General features: G+C 39.6%; 3 protein-coding genes and 1 pseudogene across 3 annotated transcripts in view; all 4 read left to right on the top strand.

The window, feature by feature from the left end:
* The window catches only part of LOC107548922 (uncharacterized), a 78,343-nt gene extending 70,551 nt beyond the window's left edge, over nucleotides 1-7,792 (top strand). Inside the window, exons 15-17 of the mRNA XM_016229796.1 lie at nucleotides 4,334-5,241; nucleotides 7,161-7,410; nucleotides 7,781-7,792. Coding sequence (XP_016085282.1) covers nucleotides 4,334-5,241; nucleotides 7,161-7,410; nucleotides 7,781-7,792 — 1,170 coding nt within the window. The remainder of the gene's footprint in view (nucleotides 1-4,333; nucleotides 5,242-7,160; nucleotides 7,411-7,780) is intronic.
* A 118-nt stretch (nucleotides 7,793-7,910) lies between these two features.
* Nucleotides 7,911-12,809, top strand: LOC107548957 (puratrophin-1-like). Its single transcript, XM_016229841.1, has 8 exons — nucleotides 7,911-8,038; nucleotides 8,127-8,297; nucleotides 8,545-8,725; nucleotides 9,227-9,343; nucleotides 9,471-9,719; nucleotides 9,809-9,912; nucleotides 10,139-10,231; nucleotides 11,845-12,809. Exons 1-8 carry the CDS (start codon nucleotides 7,973-7,975, stop codon nucleotides 11,848-11,850), a joined length of 987 nt encoding a protein of 328 aa, XP_016085327.1. The 5' UTR covers nucleotides 7,911-7,972; the 3' UTR covers nucleotides 11,851-12,809.
* Nucleotides 12,810-14,847: 2,038 nt separating this feature from the next.
* LOC107548921 (leukotriene B4 receptor 1-like) lies at nucleotides 14,848-19,059 on the top strand (annotated as a pseudogene).
* Nucleotides 19,060-19,931: 872 nt separating this feature from the next.
* LOC107548956 (leukotriene B4 receptor 1-like) lies at nucleotides 19,932-21,002 on the top strand. The gene has a single exon (XM_016229840.1). The coding sequence runs from the start codon at nucleotides 19,932-19,934 to the stop codon at nucleotides 21,000-21,002; it is 1,071 nt and encodes a 356-aa protein (XP_016085326.1).
* Nucleotides 21,003-23,823: the final 2,821 nt, after the last annotated feature.

The following is a 23,823-nucleotide window of genomic DNA, read 5'->3' as shown; positions in this document are numbered from 1 at the left end:
TTTTCGGGGTTGTGGCTAAAACTAGGGGGCGTGTTTCAGGTGCCCAAATGAGCTCTTCTGATTGGCTGAAATTCTCTGCCCTCTGAACTGTGCCCGCCGTTGCCTCTACAGATGTACAAATGACTTTTGCACCATTTTTCACACAGATAGGCAGTGCATAAGGGAGAGAGCGTGAAACTTGTCATTTGCAAGCGAAAAACAGTATTTGAGACTTGTAGCAGCAGATTCACGCCGTTGTAGCTATGCACTTGTGTTTGTGCTAGAAAAAGCATCCAAGAAAAAAATATATATGTAAGAAAACATTCTACAAGCGTGCAAATCTCATTGAAAGATTTCACAAACTGATTTGCGGATGTACAAAATTCGTCCGTGACCACATTTTTTGATGCAGGTGTGCGAGTTTCTTGATTTGTGATTAGTAGACTAGGATTTGTGCACCTGCAGTGAAGGATTCAAGAACGTGTAACTGTTGTGTTGTGTTTGTGGGAGAGAAAAAAATATCTACAAGTTTGCAACGTTTGTCTGTGACTTCAGATTTACTGATACACATGTGTGGCTATTTTCTACAACTACAAATTCCGCTGTCACGGTCACTCAGTTGTTTTGCACCAAAAATACCTTCATACCTGGCCAAACTGAGCAATCGATGGAGAAAGGTTTTGGTTTGACTGGTGACCAAGAAGCTGATGGTCACTCTAGTTGAGCTCCATGATCATATATGCAGATGGGAGAAACTTACAGAAGGACAAACATCACTGCACCACTCCACCGATCTGGCCTTTATGGCGGTGTGGCCAAACTCAGTCCTCTCCTCAATGAAAACACATGAAAACACACTTAAAATTTGCAACAAAGCACCTAAAGAACTCTCAGATTGTGAGAAACAAAGATTCTCTGGTCTGATTAACCTCAATTCTAAGCATCACATTTGAAGGAAACCAGCTCTGCTCATCACCTGCAGAGTATAGCATCCCAAAAGTTAAGTGTGGCAGTAGCAGCCTCATGCTGTGGGTCTGTTTTTCAGGGGCAGGGACTGAGGGACTTGTCAGAGTAGACGGAAAGCTTTACAGAAGGACAAACATCACTGCACCACTCCACCGATCTGGCCTTTATGGCGGTGTGGCCAAACTCAGTCCTCTCCTCAATGAAAACACATGAAAACACACTTAAAATTTGCAACAAAGCACCTAAAGAACTCTCAGATTGTGAGAAACAAAGATTCTCTGGTCTGATTAACCTCAATTCTAAGCATCACGTTTGAAGGAAACCAGCTCTGCTCATCACCTGCAGAGTATAGCATCCCAAAAGTTAAGTGTGGCAGTAGCAGCCTCATGCTGTGGGTCTGTTTTTCAGGGGCAGGGACTGAGGGACTTGTCAGAGTAGACGGAAAGCTCAACACAGCAAAATATTGAGAGAGCCTTAATGAAAACCCAGTCCAGAGCATTCAGAACCTCAGACTGGGCAGAAGGTTCACCTTCCAACAGGACAATGACCCTAACCACACAGCAAGAGTGGCTTATAGACAACTCTGTAAATGTCCTTGAGTGGCCCAGCCACTGAGCTTGAACCAAATAAAACATTTCTGGAGAAACCTGAAAATGTCTGCCAGCCCCCATCCAAGCTGACAGAGCTTGAGAGGTGAAGAGGTGAGGAGAATAATGGCAGATAATTGCCAAATGCAGATGTGTAAAGCATTTCCCAGCAAGGTGAGCACTCACTATAGAAACCTGCCCGCCAGGATGCTGATGAAAAAAGGTCTAAAAACAAGAGTGCCGCCCAGTTGATGTAACAGCATCTTGGAGTGTGAGAAGGGGCCATCAGATTTTCTCATAAATGGAAAGACAGCTAGTAAAGCGGTTGGCATGTGTCTTTGTGGCAGGGTGCTGTCACACATAGTTGAAACTATAGGCCCTCCTGCTGCTGAGCTGCATGTTAAAGCCTTCTTACCCAGACCTCCCAGCTCCTGGCTAAAAACCTCTTTATTTCACATGAAAGAAATGCTGGGCGGTTTTTCACTCACTCTATCCTTCCCTTACCCCCATTGACGCTGCAATGATACGTAGTTGTGTAGTTGTTTTCCATAAAAAGTCTCCTCTCTTCTCAAACATGCATAACAACTTCTTATTGTGACATATTGCCTTCATTCCCTTTTTTCATGTTTTTTTAAGCTGTCGTTTTACCCAGTGTTGTTATTTTTATTTAAAAAATAAATTAAAAATTATGATTAAAACTACTATTACTATTAAAAATGCTTTCAGTAATTGAAATAAAGCTACTGTAGAATAATATAAATATCAGATGGAAAAAATAGAAATAGAACTAATTTAAATCAGTTGAAGTACTAAAATTGCTGAAACTAAAACTAAAATAATAAGAAAAACTATAAATAAGAAAAATATTAAGAAATTTAAATAAAAATTAAATTACTATAAATTGGCATTGACTATTATAAATATTGTTGGCTCTTTGACAAATTACTTTTGTTTCTCTTTAGTAAGTCGCTTTGAATAAAAGCGTAAATGTAAACTAAAATTAAAATGAAAACTAAAAAAAAAAACTAGTTTATTTTCATATGAATAAATACTACAATAGTATGTAACACTGGGTTTACCATACACAAAATGTGTTTTTAATGCATCTCTCGCTTTTTTTTTTCATTGTAGGCATCACTTTTTTTTCTCTCTCTCTCTCTCTCTCTCTCTTTTAACATTAGGCTGCGATATAACAAAATGTGAAAAAATGAAGGGGTATGAATACTTTTTATAGGCACTGTATATATTTTAAGTACAATTCATCCATGTTTATTGTTTAGTTTTTTCGAGCTTGTAATTTATAATGAAAATGTCACAACTCGATCTTCTGGTGAAATATGCTGGACTTCTCCAATCATCTAGTCGGCATAAATTCCGCCCCCTGCACAATCGACTGCAAGCTCGCGTTCAGACCTGCCTCCATCCAATCAATAACCGATGGTTAGAATTAAGTCCCCGCACTACATTTTTTGTTGATAATCTGTTCACTCTGATGCATGATGTCACAATACACAAAACACGCTGGCATGTGGCCTCCGTGTCACCCTAACCTGAAAAAGAGACAGAGCCGAGGGGCTTGGGGAGCCAAGCGATGTCAACATGTCACATAGCAGCTAAAGTAGATTGTGGAGGTTTTGTGTGTGCACAGAAAGACAGAGAAGAGGGGGAGTTTTGCTCCTTTCTCAGGAATGTCTAAACACAACCCTGTGTTTGCAGTCAGCACTGAAGTGTGTGTGAGTGGGTGTATGAGGTGGAAGGGGGTTGCGTTTGATCTGTTTTAATCCTCTCAGAAGTTTAACCACTCATTTCCCAGCAAGGTGAGCACTCACTATAGAAACCTGCCCGCCAGGATGCTGATGAAAAAAGGTCTAAAAACAAGAGTGCCGCCCAGTTGATGTAACAGCATCTTGGAGTGTGAGAAGGGGCCATCAGATTTTCTCATAAATGGAAAGACAGCTAGTAAAGCGGTTGGCATGTGTCTTTGTGGCAGGGTGCTGTCACACATAGTTGAAACTATAGGCCCTCCTGCTGCTGAGCTGCATGTTAAAGCCTTCTTACCCAGACCTCCAAAAACCTCTTTATTTCACATGAAAGAAATGCTGGGCGGTTTCTCACTCACTCTATCCTTCCCTTACCCCCATTGACGCTGCAATGATACGTAGTTGTGTAGTTGTTTTCCATAAAAAGTCTCCTCTCTTCTCAAACATGAATAACAACTTCTTATTGTGACATATTGCCTTCATTCCCTTTTTTCATGTTTTTTTAAGCTGTCGTTTTACCCAGTGTTGTTATTTTTATTTAAAAATAAATTAAAAATTATGATTAAAACTACTATTACTATTAAAAATGCTTTCAGTAATTGAAATAAAGCTACTGTAGAATAATATAAATATCAGATGGAAAAAATAGAAATAGAACTAATTGAAATCAGTTGAAGTACTAAAATTGCTGAAACTAAAACTAAAATAATAAGAAAAACTATAAATAAGAAAAATATTAAGAAATTTAAATAAAAATTAAATTACTATAAATTGGCATTGACTATTATAAATATTGTTGGCTCTTTGACAAATTACTTTTGTTTCTCTTTAGTAAGTCGCTTTGAATAAAAGCGTAAATGTAAACTAAAATTAAAATGAAAACTAAAAAAAAAAACTAGTTTATTTTCATATGAATAAATACTACAATAGTATGTAACACTGGGTTTACCATACACAAAATGTGTTTTTAATGCATCTCTCGTTTTTTTTTTTCATTGTAGGCATCACTTTTTTTTCTCTCTCTCTCTCTCTCTCTTTTAGGCATATGAGTGGGCGCTAGAGGGCATGCGTCATTTGGCATGTGTTAGTATGGAGGAGTGTGGCATGTCTGAGAAGTGTCCGAGTGTGATCGCGTGTTTGGAGACCTATCGCAGTCAGCACCCCCCGATCCCAGACGCACACTTCCAGGAGATGAAGGACCTTGCTGGGGAGATGAAGAGTGAACAGGGACTCAAGCAGTGGAAGTTTGCCTGGTCCAAGTGTCAGGAGACCAAGCAGATGTTTGAGAAGAAGCTGGAGATGGCCCTGCGCACCCGCCGTGAGAGTGACTCCAAATCAGCGATGGGTGACTCCTCTCGCCGGAACTCGGACTGTAGAGCTAAACCTCAGGAGCGTAGCAGTAGCATCTCCTTCTCATGTCGGAAAGCGTTCGGCGGAGGCTGGGGCCGGGACAGACTTTCCTCACAGTCAAGCATATCCTCAACTCCTAGCAGTCCTTCAGGCATTCGCATGGACACCCGTGACTCTGTCCGAACCCCATCAGGAAGTCCATATAGCATTGTGCACAGAAGCACCCCTTTCGGGTCCCACAGGCTAACACGTAGCATCTCCACAGACGAGTCTCTGCAGCAGCCACATCTGGAGGGGCAGGCATGTGCTACAAGCCCAAGCCTCACCTCTATCGAACCAAACCGCAGGGTTTTGCGGAAGACCCAGAGCTTTGATACGGCCAGTAGCGAGTCTGTGTCACGGTATGGGACCTGTCAGAGAACTTTGAGTGAGCCTGCACGGAGAGGAAACACAGGGGTGTTCATTAAGGGTCTGGAGGTGAGCAGCACGGAAGTGATCGATCGGCCGTACAGCCCGCGACTACCGCCCATGCATGAATGGTCTTCTGTTGACACTCACCGCAGTGGGAGTCCTGCACCAGAAACACGTAACAAGGGCAGGTGGGTACACGTAAGCAAGTGCTGTACCCACACTACCCACACTCACTTGCTGTAATATAAACACAATCAACCAGGGCGGTCTGCAGGCCATCGACTAAAGAATGCTTCAGCATAAAACCACTTACTGTATATCGACCTTTTTATGATAGCTGTGTCACAGAACACACACACTCACACTGGAATAAATGCAGTGTGATGTTGTAACAGAATATGAGCAACAATGCTGCCAAAAAACGCAGACAAATATATTTAGCCTGGCTCATAATTAATTACTTGTATAATTATAATAAATAAATTATATAATTATTAATAATATTATATATTAATTTATGTTGCATAAATAATGTTGAATTGGATTAGAAATATTATCTTTATATTAAAAATCTAACAGTACAGATAATGATGTCCAGATATTTTATTAAACTGTATTTCAATGACAATATAAAAGTCAATTATTTATTTTTGCAAACAACATGATGTTAATGTATAAAATCATACTTTTTTTACACATTATAAATGGGTTTCTATACATGAAAATGTACAGTGTAGCTGTATTTAGTTTCTTAGGAAGAGGTGCTTTTGCATATATTTGACCAGCAAACTGCTCCAAATTGAACACGCACACACAAGACATCCAGGAAAAAAAGTGTTTTCCAACTATAAAACATACTAAACAGACTAAATCATGTTCGTAATGTGTGCATAAAGGAACTCAGTATGTCTAATATTAAACAGTCACAGCCCCGTAATCCTCTAAATCTCCATAGATGTCTTTTCCAGCTGTGGGGTACAGATCACTGTCCCAGGTGGGCACTGGTCCTCTGGGCTTTGAAGTGCTGGGGAGCATGTTCTGTGTTCTGCTCCTCCACACTGAAGAGATGGATGGAGTTGATTATATAGGCGTCTTAAGTAGGTCTTTACATCTGTGTGTCTTCCTTTCAAAACACATTTCTCACTCTCTGAGATTACAGTACAGAGGTGATGTTGACAGTTTTTCAGACAGAAATAACTGTGGTCCAGTTACTGCAAATATAAGGCTGATGAAAAACTTCTGATAAGAATCCAGTTTAAGATGAATGTAAATACTAAAACATCACCATATTTTTCTCCGTACTGGACACACACACATGTTCAGCTGTGTGGTAAGAAGGTAAAGGTGCTGTAATAATGTTTGTAAGACTATCAGACAACAGGTGCTCTATGCCTTTCATTTATTTTGAGCATTCAGGTTTGCTGTCATCAGGTTGACATGATGGAGGGTTTAATGAAGAGGGGCCATGTGGTCAAAAAGGCAGTCAAGAGTTAAACTTTGTGTTTTAAAACTACTGAGTTTAAAACAAATGCCAAGGGAACGGTCACAGTGAGCCATCCAGTCTGAGTTAGAGATCATGGGCTCTCAAGTGATTGGCTTGAGTGTTTCAGGGAGAAAGCATATGACATCCTAGAGAGACAAGTGAAAATACCTGTCTTTTATGGTTGCATAGTCTGACAAAGCTGTTAGGGCACACATGCTGATGTCAAACTGATATACACTACTGTTAAAAAGTTTGGGGTCTGTAAGATTTTTTTAAAATGTTTTTGAAGGATGTCTCCTATGCTCACCCGGGGGGGGGAGTAATTGTAATAAATATTATTACAATTTTAAAAAAATCTAAAATGTAATTTTTTTTCTTTGATGGTAAAGCTGAATATTCAGCACCCATTACTCCAGTCTTCATTTTCACATGATTCTTCAAAAATAATTATAATTTGCTGATTTGGAACTCAAGAAACATTTCTTGTTATTATCAATGTTGAAACAATTGTGCTGCTTAATGTTTTTGTTGTAAAAGTTTTTAAAATCTCACAGAAATGTTAAAATCTTATCAAATGTAAGCATTTGGAGTATGTTAATTGTGCACACTCTCTCTGTCTTTCAGTAAACTATGCCACATCGTAGATGAGATGGTAACAACGGAGCGGGAATATGTGCGTTCTCTGCGGTACATCATTGACAACTATTTCCCTGAGATGGAGCGCGCTGACCTGCCACAGGACCTGCGGGGAAAGCGCAGCGTCATCTTCGGAAACCTGGAGAAGCTGGTGGACTTCCACAGCCAGTATTTCCTGAAAGAGCTTGAGAGCTGCTGCAATCATCCACTACGTGTCAGCCACTGCTTCCTACGACATGTAAGAGAGTTCCGATCTGTTTTTTTTAGTTACATTTCACAGTCTATTAATTCTAACTGTTCTTATGTTTTCAATTCTAATACAGGTACATCTAAAGAAATTAGAATATCATGAAAAAGGTCAATATTTTTTGTCACTCATTTCAGAAAGTGAAACCCATATATTATATAGATTCATTACACATAGAGTGAAATATTTCAAGCCTTTATTTCTTGAAATTTTGATGATTATGGCTTACAGATAATGAAAACCCAAAATTCAGTGTCTCAGAAAATTAGAATATTGTTCAATAATGTAATATATGGGTTTCACTTTCTGAAATGAGTGACAAAAAATATTGACCTTTTTCATGATATTCAAATTTTTTTAGATGTACCTGTAGAGCTCATTCTGGGATTCTGAATTAAATGTCACAAATTAAATCATATTTTCATTGGAAATGAAACAAATGGGCTTAATTTGTCAGTGCTCGTCTGTTCCCAGTCCATGACGGAAAGACCTGATCAAAGAAGTGAGTGAAGTCCAGGAGCAGGAGCTAACGTACCTACGTGCCGCCACCGAGATGGTCAAATTCCAGCTTCGCCATGGCAACGATCTGCTCGCCATGGATGCTATCAGAGATTGTGATGTAAGCGGACACACACACCACTTCACATTTGAGACGTGGGAAAGCCAAATGATCTTCTGCATTACCATTTCATATTTTATTCTTCCAGGTGAACTTGAAAGAGCAGGGGCAGTTGGTTCGGCAAGATGAGTTCACTATTTGGTATGGCAGGAAGAAGTGCCAAAGACATGTGTTCCTGTTTGAGGATCTAGTGCTGTTCAGCAAACCCAAACGCATTGAGGGTGGCCTAGATGTTTACATTTACAAGCACTCTTTTAAGGTGAGCACCTAAAGGACATCTGAAGTTTAGAGAGACAGGAAACATCTCCATAAAAACACAAATGCATTGACAATTATTTCTTTTACTAATACACTCACATCCTTTTATTATATGTCCTCTGTCCTATGTTAATATCAGCATCAGTTCGGTCTCCTGCAAGCCATAATAATAACAAGATGCCATGAGCCCTCAATATTGATTGAAAGGATATGTGAATATTCTCTCTACTCTGTCATTCTCTTTGTAGACGGCTGATGTGGGTATGACAGAGACGTCGGGTGAGAACGCTCTGAGGTTTGAGGTCTGGTTCAGGAGGAGAAGTTCAAAGAACCAGACCTACATTCTCCAAGCCAGCACTGCCGAGATCAAACATGCCTGGACCTGCGACATTGCACGGATACTGTGGCAGCAGGCCACACGGAATAAAGGTGGGAAAGAAAAACTTAATAAGTTGTTTGAATTTGTTTTGTTCAGCATTCTGAACATGAGAGGATAATTGCAGATAATATTTCCTGTCTCATACCATCTTAGCATATCTAAAAAAAGAAATTTAGCATTTCATCTGTAAAGGCCTCAGGCAGATTGGAAGCTATTTAAAACACTTTCGAGTCACACCAGTGTTGTATTTCTACAGTTTGATATGAGTGTGAGAAAGTGATGCAAATCCAGGGCTTTGTTCAACCTGTATTTGCATATATTTACTCAATCCCTAAGGAAATATTTTTTACACTTTATATGTGCTTTATGCTTTCTGAAGCTTAATGTCAGTTATTGGAGTGTCAACCATATGGTTACTGATGCCGGATTATTTATGATAATATCATTTGTGCAGTAATTTTTTAATTTTTAAATATCACAGTTATCATCAGTACTTTTTCATTTCTGATATATGGCAGCGTTTTTAAACATGTTTCTATGTGTGTATGCAGAAGTTCGAATGCAGGAGATGGTCTCTATGGGGGTGGGCAATAAACCCTTCCTGGACATTAAACCCAGTGATGCTGCTATCAACGACAGAGCCATTGACTACATTATGAAAGGCAGAGGTGAGCCTGTTTAACACAACTCATCAGAATAACTTGCTCTCACCAGAATAATATTTTGATTATAAATAAGCAGCTAATGATTCTATGGGTTGTTTTTACTATTGTCATACTCGTTCTTCTGTTACAGGGGCCAGGACGAGAGCCTCCATTGCTGTCTCGCTTTTTGACCACTCAAACCCATTCAAACGAGCTGCAGTAAATGCTCCTGTTAGCGGCCCCCCGGTGTCCGGTGGCCCCTCCTCTTCCACGCTGCTGGGGCCCTTGAATCTGCATATGTACAGCAGCCAAAGCCTGTTAGCAGGGGAGAGACCTCTCATCAGCCCCTGCATCGAGGAAGACGAGCTGGAACATGAGACCAGCAGTCAGCCGTCTATGAGTATGTATCATAACATGTTTGAAAGTGTTAAACACTTTCTCAGAAACCACATATATAACAGGATGTTGATCTTTGACTTGTGTTTGTAGCTACAGAGAGTTCAGGTTCGTCGTCTCACTGTCTGTCAGGTAGTGGCTCGAGCGGGTCAGACAGCGGATGTGTGTCCAGTCACCTTCCCGAGGCTTTGTCCGAGGAGCCCAGCTCACCGTGTGACTCCTCCTGTTACTCCACCATCACCTCTCCCACCCAGGAGAAACCCTGCTTTAACAGCCAGTACATCTCAGCGGTTAGTATAGCATGTGTCCATTTCAGATGGCCAGTATTTGGAGTGCACATCTTCAAGCTTCTGCCAGCATCAAATGACCTATCAGGGGCTGCGTTTACACTTGGCAATAACATGCGACCTCGCTTTGTCCGAGGAGCCCAGCTCACCGTGTGACTCCTCCTGTTACTCCACCATCACCTCTCCCACCCAGGAGAAACCCTGCTTTAACAGCCAGTACATCTCAGCGGTTAGTATAGCATGTGTCCATTTCAGATGGCCAGTATTTTGAGTGCACATCTTCAAGCTTCTGCCAGCATCAAATGACCTATCAGGGGCTGTGTTTACACTTGGCAATAACATGCGACCTCTATGCGGATGTTGTCCACATACACATTGAAAAGACAAGTGTAAACGTGCTTCTGATCAGAATGTTATCCGATCAGCGTGTCCTGGTCCAGAGGTAGTCGAGGACGCATTGTGATCGGATCTCAGTGTAATGTAAACGCAAACGCCATCGTGTGTGCATTCGCAGGTCGACATCACGCAAAACGCCGCCCCCTCTCTCCCGAATTGTCAGAAGAACAGAGCGCTAGTGAGACTCATACATTAATACCTCTATGCGGATGTTGTCCACATACACATTGAAAAGACAAGTGTAAACGTGCTTCTGATCAGAATGTTATCCGATCAGCGTGTCCTGGTCCAGAGGTAGTCGAGGACGCATTGTGATCGGATCTCAGTGTAATGTAAACGCAAACGCCATCGTGTCTGCATTCGCAGGTCGACATCACGCAAAACGCCGCCCCCTCTCTCCCGAACTGTCAGAAGAACAGAGCGCTAGTGAGACTCATACATTAATTTTGATTTGTAAAACGTCCCGCGACTGAAAATAGTTTTCAAAAGAAAACCCACCACTTCAGGTCGACTTTGCACTGCAGACTTATTTAAATATTGCGCGGGAAAGACAGATCCGATCAGTTATCCAGATAGAGAAGTCAGTTGATGTTGCCAAATGTAAACGCGCCGTGTCCTGATTGACTGGTGATCCGATCTGCTTAATCGGATCACGGTGATCGCATGTTAATTCCAAGTGTAAACACAGCCAGTGTCACTGAGGTTACATCCGCATAAATCCGGATGAATTTGAAAACGCATCTTTTTCTCTACCTATTTATCCAAGTGGATAAATTTGAAAACAGTTTTCATGTTGTAGTGTGGACTGTGAAAACAGAGGTATTCGAAAGCGATGTTGCATGTTTAATCTATTGTTTTACTGGCATTGTTGTGCCTACTATTCACTTCAATGATGTTGCTAATGCTGTTTTAGACCATATATGGAACGGCAATTTTAAGTGCAACCCGGATACACCAGTGAGTTGTGGGATATGTGCTAATAAATGATAGTGCCAGAAGAATAGCGTGAGAACTTTATGATGTATGTCTCTATGTATCATCAGAGAGTGTTTTAAAACAGAAACAGCTTTTTCAAATATATTCGGATATATGTGGACACAGCCTGATGCAGAAATATCTCATAACACCCATGCTTATGCCAGCACTAATAAACGCATTAAAGAAGACACTGATCACCTGACGATTGAAATCAAAGCCTCCCCTTTAACCTGTGATAACACCTGCACCCATCTCCTTCTCGTCATAGGGGGAAGCTCAGGTGATTGGTCCCTCTACTATAGTGTGAGCTCAGTAACCACTGTTGCAGTAAGTCTGGCTTTCGCTCCATGGCATCACACTTCCATTGCTATTTGCATTAAAACTCATCTTAGCTTAGTAAAAATATTCATGGTGCTTAAACTAGTGCTTTTACACGTGCTTGTTATTCTATCCTCCTTTGTCCCGTAGGTTTAAGACCTGTCTGCTTCAGACTGAGAAGACAACATTGCGACACCGAAGAGGAGTACAGAGCTAGTATTTATTGTTCCCATTGAGTGCCAGCAAATCTCATGCAGCTTAAAAAGCGCTGAAAATAGCACTGTTTCTTATTTTCTTTTTTTAAACCACTTTTAGCATCAATAGCTTTTATATAAATTGAAAAATGATCTATAAAACTGAATAAATATTCTTGTATTTATCTTCTTTTCAAATGTTAAGATGCAGTAGTGTTCTCAGCTGTATTGTTAACTAAATACCGTAGTAGTGTACAATACACTTCTGAACTGTTGCGGTTATTCACTCTTTTTGTTGTTGTTGCCCACTTTGCTGCAGACTTCAGGTGGTTTGATTTAGAAAAAAATGCATTAATGTTAAAAGGCATGTCTAGATTTCTAAGCATCAGTACACTAAAGACGTTAAGCAATGTTTAAAGCATTTGTTGTAGAGTTTCTGTTCGTTCTAGTGTTTCCATAGTTTGTGGACCTGTAGTCAGTCGGTTCAGTATGCTGTTTGATAGCTGGCCTGATCCAGAATCAGAGAGCATTCATTCAAATTATTCGACTGGCCTCAGGTCAGCTCTACCCAGTACTGCTGCTCATGGGTGCTGGATATCATTGCTGCCTGTTTGGAGATGGTGAGAGTTTCTCTTAATTAAGTTTCTCTTCATTACATTATATTGCGTATAACAAATACAACATGTAAATTGTAAATAATTGCACCAGTGGTGCTTTGAGGACATAGCGTTTAGGAAGTAATGTTTATACATGTATTAACCAGTCAACATGGGAATCACTCAAGTGCCATTCTTTGTTGCCAACCCAACTTGTAAGTGTACAAACAAAAGATAATAATAATAAAAAGCACTGCAAGTTCCACTTCAAGCTGAAGCAAGTGTTTTATTTTTCAATCTTAACAAGTTCACAGAAGTAATAAAGAGGGATTGCTTTGTACCGATAAAGGAAGTGTGTTTTATTCATTGTCTTTAATCATTTATGATTGGCATAAAGTAGAAACCCATATCCCACAAACCCTGCAGGCTGGTGTTCAATTTCTGCACACTGACTGAGCTAAGAATCGGATTCATTGTTACTAATGATGTTATTGTGCCTTGGGGCGCAAGCAGTATGTAGTTTAAATGTACTTTCAAATACATGTAAACAAGTGGTGTGAGAAATGATGCTCAGTTCGGTTTACTGTACCGTTTTAGCCTGAGGAACATTGTCATCAATAGCTTCTTCACACTAACTCTTTTTGAATGGCTTGTGGAAAGCAACTGTACTTCGTTGGCAACACTTTTTATAATTACATATATAAGATAAACAACAGACATGTAATGAGTTTAAACAGACTAATGTGACAGGAAATATTGTGCCTTTGCCTCTGAAACTATTGTTACCTTTAACCACATTTTCTTCTCTACATAAATTGATCCACAGCAGCATGGTTTGTCTGTAACAGGAAGGAAGGTGAAAATACATGAATGATCGCCCATTAATCATTTTAATCTTTTAAAAAGCCTCGTCTGGAGGAAATGGACTAGATTTGCTATAAACCCTAGAGTCCATTTTGGTGGAGTCGTGTATCCCCATCAGGAAAGCACGGCTTCCATGGGCCAACATCATCTACTTTTTAGAAAGACTGAAATATGCAAAGTCCACATCTGGACAGGGAGATATTAAGTTAAGTTGTTTAGCATGTAGGGAATGCCACAGAATTTTCCAGTGTTCTTTGTTTTGTCCACACACGGATGGAAACCACAAACCCGAGAGTGGAACAGAACTCAATGAGGCAGAATCATTCACAGCAGGACTTGAGTATGATGAGCTTTGAGTGCTCCAGTGAGGCTGCATGGGCTTCTGCAGGACTACTCTGGTTTATTTATCTCTTTTACCAAGAATATTTTGCACCATCTATCTTTAATGATATTACAGCCAAATCTGAACTTGAGGAAGAGGGGAAAACTGGATATGAGCAATGGGAACATAATGAATCGTGTAAAATCTAGAACACATCTCTGGGACAGTCATGAAATTAATATCCATCCATCACACAGATATTCACAGAATCCTATTCTTAACTCTGACTTTACACATAGCCTAAGCCTAACACATTAGGCCTAACTCAAATCCTTAACTTCCCCAAACCACAATTAAGGTTACTATGGTGCGGTAAAAATACAGTATATCTCTGGTGCATGTTATTTATATCGTTAGATTTCTAATGCACTATTTTATCCTTTTATTATGTACCGGTTATGAATGCTGTGTGATATTTATCTGCTTATCTTTTCCCTAGCGTGTAAAAAGTGGGTCTCCTCTTCCTAGCACTGGAGGATGATCAACCTGTACCACAAATCAACCAGCAGGTGGCGCACAGCCATGAATACTGCAGCTCTCTGCCTCATCTGTAGTGTTTATTAGGCCTATATATGATACATTGGGAATAACATAAATCATAAAACTGCTACCTATCCTAAACGGGGTGCTCACATCATTGTTTTGATAAATATTACATATGACTACAGTGGCTCCTCAGAATCTTTCACTGAAGAAGAACTCAGTTACTTCCATGAAATTCTTTTTAAAGACCTTGCAAATACTTTACCATGGTATATATGAGTATATAGCAGTATCTCGATAAGTATAGAAAACAAAATACCATGGTCTTATCATTTGATACCATTACTATACCATTGTGTCACCCCAATGCTGGTCTCTGTGCTGTCGTCTGAATTTCAACCAAACCTCCGCTGGTCTGTGCTGTTGGAATGTGGACACTTCTGTCATGCTGACACTGTGCTGAGTGATTGTCCCGGGCCCTCTGGGCTTCTCGGCGTCTGCGTTAGTTCCCTTCGCTTTCTCACACAGGTGTTATAGTTGGTCTCTTTGCATTGTAAATGGTGTGTGTCGTTGCGCTGTATTAGTTCTGCCTGTATCCGGGTTCTGCTGGTGTCCGCTCATCATCTGTCTGTTGATGGAGACTACATTCATCAGCAATGCAGCCTTTGCTGAATCTGACAGTCCTGTCCTCAAGCCGCCCCCCTTGGCTTCCACCATTACAGTCATCCCGTCCAACAGACTCATCTTGGAGAGACCCAAATGTCTGCTAATGTCCCACAGTATATTCATCATGGGTGCCATACATGTAATGTAACTGAGGCGACAGACTGCTGTTGCATCTCAGGCACTCCATGAAATCTGGCGCAGGTGGCTGAGGGGCTGCGCTGGGCCAACTGTGTGATAGAGAGAAACGAGTTATTGGCTGTTGCCTGTTACATATGGGAATGGTTTCCATGTGATGCTTGGGACAACTCATCTGTTCAATCTCTTTTAGGTGCCAGCATCTTTTCACACTTGTTCATAGCATGTGTCAGTGGGTGGAAAACCAACATATGCTGTTGCTCTGAGTGTGTGCTGGAGGTCTCAGTGGAGAGAGGAGAGGTTGTGAAATGACATGTGGACATTATTGGTCCTGGGTAATAAAAATATATTTTATAAAATATTATTTTCTGCAAGATTAATATATAAATAATGGTTTTGTGTTTAAAGTTCATTTGGATTCAATATTGCTAGTTTCTTTTTCTGTTTTTCATATTACTGCTTTTACAGTTTTCATCTACATTTTACCTGTACCTTTTTTTCACCTACACTGTAAAAAATAAGTGTAATTTTAACTGTAAAATTTTGTAAAAACGCTATGGAAAAAAAACTGTTAATAGGTTAACAGTAAGTTCCCGTACTATATACAGGAAAAACTGTAAAATATCTAACCAGACATTTCATGTAATTTTACAGTAAAATGCTGTTAATTTGGCAGTTTTTAGAAGTAAAAATAACAAATCAATGTATAATTTACAGTCAAAAACTGTAAACTGATATTCCCAGAATTCCCTGCATGACACTCCACATTTGAAAGTATTTTGTTTGAATAATCATGTTTTTCAAATAGTTTTTGTTATTAGTTATGTATATTTGGGCTTTATGTTACATCTTCTGTTGTTTAATGAAAGTTTAATGCATGATTTAAGTATCACGTGTGTTACCATGATGGTGTTTTGTGTTTGCATGAATGGCTCGTGCACCTTCGATATATTAATATATACTTCTGCTTGTGGCGAAGCTACTTGTGATGAGCTTTGATTCTTCATGTGGCTTTCTCTTTTACCACCTGCATTATTATGGTGGTTGTCAATATGTTAAAGGTACAAAACAGATTTTAATAGCAGTGTGCATTGTTGAATTTACTGGTTTACATTCAAATTTTCTTGTTTGTAAATTACAGTATTATACTGTAAAATTTACAGGTTTTGGCCTTACAGGTTTTCTGCATTTTTTACAGAATTATTCTGGCAACCACAGCTGCCAAAATTATTTAGTAAAAACTACAGAATTTTTTTTTACAGTGTACGTTTATTGTTCATGGAGTCACAGAAAATGATCCTGAAGCATTTGCCTGGAGTGACTGCTTCATTTACATCTTCATTTAAATCCCTGATGTTCAACTTAACCATGGTAAGAAAGTGAAAGAAAGAAAGAAAAGTTTATGAGGAGTATGTTAGTGACAAAGAGATATGGGCTTATTCATTATTTTGACTCCCACAGAGCCTCTTTTATAGATCAGATTTGGTACCAGATCAGATTTTGTTTTGTACCAGCAGTAATAGATTTGCTGATGCTGTTGGCTCAGGGAGGACTCACGACACATAACATTCAAAGGCTGCACAGGTGTATCCATCTGCATTTGCATTTGTGTTTTTGTACTTGGGTTAGACTGGGTGAAATACTGGAGCGTTGAATGCAGTACCAGATGCTGGAGCTCTTATGCATTGCTTTAATAAGTAAAAGAAACAAATGTCTTTGTAACATGGTAAAATCACATATTCATTACACAAAGTTTAAGAAAAATGCTTATGATGGATGATCTATCATTTGAATAGGCTAAACCTGCACTGCAGAGCCTGTATGAAATGGATCAAACCAGCTTTTCTTGCCCAGTTTTTGCCCTAGACACTGAAATACTGGATCAGAGAGACCTTCCTCATCTGAAGAAAAAAATGAACAAAAACAAACCACAATTTGCACTAATCTCATGCAGCTGACATAACTCACTCTGTTGGTTTAAACTCTCAGTCAGCATTAAAATGTGCATGGAATGTATGCATGCTTTCATAAATGTCTAAAAACCCATCAGTCAAATGCATCAACAAAAGATATGCCTATATTAGGGGAAATGTAAGTTTTGGATAAATACGCAACTTTTCCGCAGGAAGAAATTCTGCTGCCACGGTATGTATGAAGTATGAGCAGCAGATGGCGCTACTGTCACATTCACCTGGACACAGACTTTACTTCATGTGTCTGTTGCGACAGATGCGTCGTTGAGATGTCTTCTTGACGTGCACGTAAGAAATCTTTGTCTGCCTTCAGACTTTCATAAAAAAAACTTTGGGGATTTGATCATCAAATAGTCACTTCTTAAAACATCTCATCTATGAAAATACTAATACTAATAGTGAGTGTAATTAAGTAGACTTAACAGTAAACAGAGTAAATCTGTCATATTCCATATTTTTATACAACTTGAGCTTTAAAATCTATTATTTATCCCTTAACTGTGTGAATGATAGACAAATAGAAAAACATGTTGTTACAAAAAAGTTTATTTTATCACCTTATTCGTTTGTGTCTGCAGATTTCAATTATACATATCTTTAAAGGCTGTTTTCTCAAAATGAGTTTTTCTCCTGCACGGGGTCAGAAATCTCCACTTCAATAGCACTTACATACACTAAACCTTTCAGTTATATTCCTGTCTACATTCTGAAAGTTTTTACAGAGGGGATTGTTCATCTATCATTTGTCTGATTTATTTAACATTTTATTCAATAATAATAACAATGAGGTTTTAATTATACGGCAGGCATCAGACACATACTTAATTATAACCTAAAGCCTTAATTATATCAAAGAGAACTTTGTAATTCAGATGATACTAGTTTAGTCATTTAACAACCCTTCACATGACTGGAAATTACACTATAAGTATTATATATACAGTGGGTATAGAAAAGAATCACCTCTTTAAAATAATCGCATTTTGTTGCTTTGCAGCCTGAAATGAAGATGGACCCAGTTTTTGTTTTATATCCAGCTGTATTTACTCAGTGCAACTGTGTCCGTCTTCATTTCAGGCTGCAAACAAAGCAACAGAATGTGATTATTTTAAAGAGCGGGGGGGGGGGGTGATTCTTTTCTATACCCATATATTCTGTTTATTATTATTTTAATATCAGTTTACATTCTGTTTATTCATATTTCATTCCATTTCAGTTTCAGAAAAAAACTGAAAGTACAGTGTAATGAAGCAATTGATTACTGTACTATGTAGGCAGATCTTCTGGTGCTGATCACTCTGCCGCTGTGGATCTACTCGCTGGCCCGTTCCTGGGTGTTTGGAGAGGCAGCCTGCAAAGCCATGGTGTACATCATCAATGCCTGCATGTACAGCAGCGTCTTCATCATCACCATCTCCTGGCTGTCAGATACCCTAAAGATGCTTTATTGGCAAAATGGGATATCCATGTCCAGAATACTGGCAGTGACCTGGATCCTGTCATTCATTTTGGGGATTCCAGTCATCCTAACCCAGTATCTAGATGATGATGATGATGGAGCGAAACATTGCTTGTACCAGGAGTACAACTCTGTCTTTTGAAGTCTTTTGTATGTGTTTGGAGACTGCTTGGTTTCATTATTCCATTCTCACACTTACGATCTGCTACTGTCAAGTTGCAGTCCAGCTTCGAAAGTTGCGCTTTAGGACCAAGAAATCGGTCTTCCTCATTTATGGAGTGGTCGTGGTCTTTATTTTGTGTTGGTTGCCACACCACATTCTCAATGTCGTAGGGATGGTGGTTCTTCTAGTAGGACAATCTGATGAACAGCCTCATATCCCAAATAGCTCTGGCATTTATCAGTAGCTCAGTAAACCCTGTGTTGTATGCACTTGCTTCTAAAAACGTCCATGGAAATCTGAAGAAGTCTGGGATAGTGAAGCTAGTTTCTGGACTTAGCCACACAAACACAACAAATGACAGAAGGCTTCTTACAGGATTCTGGACTGCAGCATGGAAAGATCCTTGAAGACTCCAGTGGTGGTGAACAGAGGGGTCTCACAGATTTCTAAGTAAATGTTAGACGTATGAGAAATTTGGATCTTTTTTAATGGTCAAATTAATTTTTTTACTTGATTTATTTTTCTTTTTTTTTTGATAAAACTTGTTTAAATGCCATAATATTTCTGTTTGTTAATGGTCGAAATTGTTTAAATGCCATAATATTTATATTTTTTATTAGTCAAATGTTTTATTATGCCATAATATGTATCTATTTTTTATGGTCAAAATTGTTCAAATATCAAACTTTTGTGGTTAAAGTTATTGAAATGACAAAACGTTTTGATGTTTTAATGATAATACTTGTTTAAATGCCATAATATCTCAAACATCTGTGGTCAAAGTTGTTTAAATCCCATTATATTTTCTTTCTTTTTTTTGGTCAAAGTTGTTTAAATGCCATAATAGTTTTTTTTTAATTATTCAAGTTGTTATTATACTTAATACAGAGGTGAAAAAATATATATTAAAAATATATATAAAATAAAATATTCTGCTGGAGCATTTCTCTGCTCCAGTGCTGTATATCTGAAGGGCCTTAAAAAATCAAACATATTTTGTTCTGTGGTGTTAAAATGGGCCTAGTTAAAATGCACAGTGAGGTAAACTGACTCACCAAAATTGCCAACATTTTTTAAGTGTAAACAGAAACTGTAATTGCATCTGCTTTCTACATCTAAATTCACAGTTGTGATGCTCCTCCCGTGCTAACGTACATACTTTTTGGTTGTGTTTTTAGCAGACAATCACTTCAGATGTTTTTCTTTTCTGTACTCGAGAGTTCTGTTTTTCCACAAACGGGAAGTGAGTTTTGCTGAGGCAAACTGGTTTTCTAATTCAGTGGTTAGATGTATAGCAGACTCGAGTGGACAGAGAGGGAATCATGAACGCTACAGCTTATTTTCAGGCAGATGAGGAGACCGATCTGGGCTTGGTGGGGGCCTGTGTGATCCTGGGTGTGTGTTTTCTAGTGGGCACACCTGGGAACCTGCTGGTGGTGTGGACCATCCTGAAGCATGTGAAACAGCGTTCACATACGGTGCTTCTCATCCTCCACCTGGCAGCTGCAGATCTTCTGGTGCTGATCACTCTGCCGCTGTGGATCTACTCGCTGGCCCGTTCCTGGGTGTTTGGAGAGGCAGCCTGCAAAGCCATGGTGTACATCATCAATGCCTGCATGTACAGCAGCGTCTTCATCATCACCACCATGAGTGTGGAGCGCTTCCTGGCCATCAGATACCCCTTTGCCTCATTCGTCTGGAGGAGGAGACAAGCACTGAACAAGGTACTTCTAATGATATGGATGGCTTCATTTCTCCTCAATATTCCCGTCATTGTAACTCACACTTTGGGAGAAGTTCATGGACAAAATCAATGTCTGTTCAGGGAGTACGAGACTGACGCCCAAGAGGCTGTGTTGCTCATTTTAGAATCTCTTATAGGCTTTGTCATCCCTTTTTTCACTCTGTTGGTCTGTTACGGCTGCCTCTTCAGTCGCATAGCGCAGATGAACTTCAAGTCCAAGCGCAAGTCGACGGTTCTCATCTGCAGTGTGGTGGTGATGTTCGCTCTCTGCTGGATTCCTCACCATACAGGGAACTTTCTTGCCCTCATCTCGCTCACTCTCAAGCATTCAAGCCCCGACATGGCAGAAAGTTTGGAGGACGCCTGCAGCACAATGGTCTTTATAGCAGGAGCCCTGACATTCATCAGTAGCTCAGTCAATCCAGTGCTTTACGTGTTTGCCGCGCGTGCCTTCCGCAGCTCGCTCCGGGAAACTGGAATACAGAAGCTCTTCCAGCATTTGTCCAGTGCAGCATCAGGTGAAGGGAATAAAGAGTTATCATTTGTGTCCAAAAGACAGAGTTCACACAGCACCAACTCACAGTGTCTCACAGACTCAAAAGTGCGGGTAGATGTGGCTATGGAATCATGCATCAGTACTTCAGACTGAAGCTTTATAAACATTATAACTGTTATTTCTCAAAAAAGAGTGCTTGAAGTTTTTCATGTAATTTTGTATTTCAGAATTGTATTAAAATGTAAACATTTTTTAAGTGAAATATTTGCTTGTGCCTTGTTCTTTGTGTTCTGAGTATATTTTAATACTCACAGATGTTATAACTTAAATTGCAATTGCATATTCTATGATGAAACCACTTTCACACTTGTGATATAACTCAAATGCCTTTATAGCAAATATTTCTGTCTGTTTAGGATCAAATTCCCATGGTATCTTATGTAAGCAGACTGTCTTACATCTTCTGTGCATTATGATTTCAATATCTTCCTTTTCCTTGCAACGTGTGTGCTTGTGAATCTTGTAATGGTGGGAAAGAGGAAGTGGGCATTAAACGGAGCAGATGTCCATCTAAAAACAGATTCCACTGAAATGTCATTCTTTTCTATAATGCTCCTTTCATACGAAAATTGAACAGCAGTTATTTAAAAACCTAAACATATACATTATTTTGCATAGGACCACTGTCTAAAGCAAAAGAAAAGCTCACCAGGCTTTTTCTTCTTCTGTGAAATCTTTTTTGGCACCTTTCGATTATATACCTTTATTAACTGAATTTAAAAAATAAACACATTTGAATTTATCGAATTTTTGAAATGCTAAATTTGTACCTAGAGTAAAGCCTGGAATACACTACACAACATTTGTGCAAATTTTTGCCCTGATTTGCACTCTGGACGAGTCAGCTCTAGTTGGCCAAAGTCAGAGCAGTCTGTAGGTTTTGGTTGCGGAGTTTACCAATTTCACAGTATAGGATGGGCACAGACTCTGATTTGTTTTTTTTAGCTTGTGATTACATCCAGTCCATGTTTGATATTTTGAGCTGATTTTAGAACACATTGTTTTCATTTGTCATGTGTCTCTTAGCAGCTAGGCGCATGTTTCTGTGTGAGCTAATGCATATCTTTGCTAATGTTTTTCTTTGTAACCATTTACAGAGGTGACAAGTGTATGATGAATCTGTTCAGATTTTAAACGTCGTGTAGTGTATTCCAGCCCTTTAAAAGTGGTGAGATGACATTTCTCCTGTCATAACCTGTGGTTATACTTCTATCTCTCTTGTCAACACAAATTTCATGACTGAAAGAATCAGCTGACCATTGCTCAAACCAGAAACCAGAGAGAGAAGGAGAGAGATGCTTGACTTCCTAAGTCTGGAAGAGGCCATAGAATTGTCACCTAAGTTTGGCACGCAATGGAATAGTGAGTGAACTGCAGACGAGCAGTCTCTGTCTGGCTTTTTGTCCCATTTAATTACTGACACACAAGCACACAAGAGCACTGAATCATGGAAACAAAACTCAGACCTCAGCACAGTTGACTCTATAGGGTATATGTAGGAGCCAAGGATAGGTTTGGGCTCCTAAATTATTTTAAGATTATTAAGTTAATTTCATTTCTTTTTTACATTGCCATTGCTATGTCATAGTGTCATGTATCTTTTTTCTTTTCCCCAATTTGACCTTAAAACCTAAACCTGTTACCTATAATTGTGTTTTTCCTTTAAAGGGGTCATATGATGCGATTTAAATTTTTCCTTTCTCTTTGGAGTGTTACAAGCTCTTGGTGCATAAAGAAGATCTGTAAAGTTGCAAAGACTAAAGTCTCAAATCCAAAGAGATATTCTTTATAAAAGTTAAGAGTCAACCACGCCTACCTAAAACGGCTTGTTCTAACACGCCCCCACATGTCTACGTCACGATGTGGGAAGATTTGCATAATGCCGCCCAAATGTTCACGAAAAGAAAGAAGGCGTAACTTTTATTCTCATTGTAGTATTGTTGTTGTTGCCGTCATGTCGTGAAGGTGCTGGGTGTTTCATTGTGAAAGCGAAACTTTGTTTGGTCTTCCAAAAGAGGACGATATCCGCTTCGTCATGCCTAGAGCTGATCCTTGCTGGTCGCTGAGGAAATACATCAACTTCATGCTGTGGATCGCCAGATCGGCTTTCACCGTGGACGAAGCGGAGTCCAGCCCGGGGTCGTCACATGTGGTTGCCGCAAGCCCGCCCGCCTCTGCTCACTCAAACCGGCCTCCACTCACTCTAGGCCTCCGGCCACTGCTCACTCTATCCCGCCGTGTCCTTTAAGGCCCTCATCTCGCTCGCTCTCAAGCATTCAAGCCCCGACATGGCGGAAAGTTTGGAGGACGCCTGCACCACAATGACCTTTATAGCAGGAGCCCTGACATTCGTCAGTAGCTACTATCCACTAAGCTGGTCCTTTGCTCGTCACACGCTTGAGGTATTCGGCCAATCACAAAGCACTGGATAGCTGGCCAATCCCAGCACACCTCGCTTTTCAGACCGATGAGCTTTGTAAAAATCAACACGTTTCAGAAAGGAGCAACAATAATGTACAGTGTGTGGAAAATAATGTGTTTTTTTAACCTTAAACCGCATAAACACATTTCATTACACCAAATACACCAAATACTGTTCTTTTTAGCAGCATCATATGACCCCTTTAAACTGAACGGATTAAACACTCAAAAACTTTAAATTTTGAAGGAAAAAAATTATTTGGCTATATTAAGAACATCACAATTTGACATTAATCGCGGCAACTCTGTCAAAGTTTACAATGTTCCTGGCATCGAATCCTAAAAATATATTTCAGAATATTTAGTCAGGTTGTAGTTGCAAGTGCAAATGATTTCTCTTTTCAGTTAGTTTATGAGCCGCCCATAAATGTCACATTAAAGAAGTGAAGTGTGATGGGTGGTTTAACGTGCCAGTCAAACTGCCCCTTCATAA

The sequence above is a fragment of the Sinocyclocheilus grahami genome, unplaced genomic scaffold (genome assembly GCF_001515645.1).
Source record: "Sinocyclocheilus grahami isolate Dianchi unplaced genomic scaffold, SAMN03320097.WGS_v1.1 scaffold358.1, whole genome shotgun sequence".
In the NCBI taxonomy this organism is placed as follows: domain Eukaryota; kingdom Metazoa; phylum Chordata; class Actinopteri; order Cypriniformes; family Cyprinidae; genus Sinocyclocheilus; species Sinocyclocheilus grahami.
Note: the sequence above shows the minus strand (reverse complement) of the source record. Positions and strands in the feature narration are given on the sequence as shown.

Coding starts and splice junctions, on each gene's coding strand:
- LOC107548957 (XM_016229841.1), top strand. CDS start 7,973: ATGGTCAAATTCCAGCTTCGCCATGGCAACGATCTGCTCGCCATGGAT. Junction 8,039..8,126: donor ATGCTATCAGAGATTGTGAT/GTAAGCGGACAC, acceptor TTATTCTTCCAG/GTGAACTTGAAAGAGCAGGG. Junction 9,720..9,808: donor CAGCAGTCAGCCGTCTATGA/GTATGTATCATA, acceptor TTGTGTTTGTAG/CTACAGAGAGTTCAGGTTCG.
- LOC107548956 (XM_016229840.1), top strand. CDS start 19,932: ATGAACGCTACAGCTTATTTTCAGGCAGATGAGGAGACCGATCTGGGC.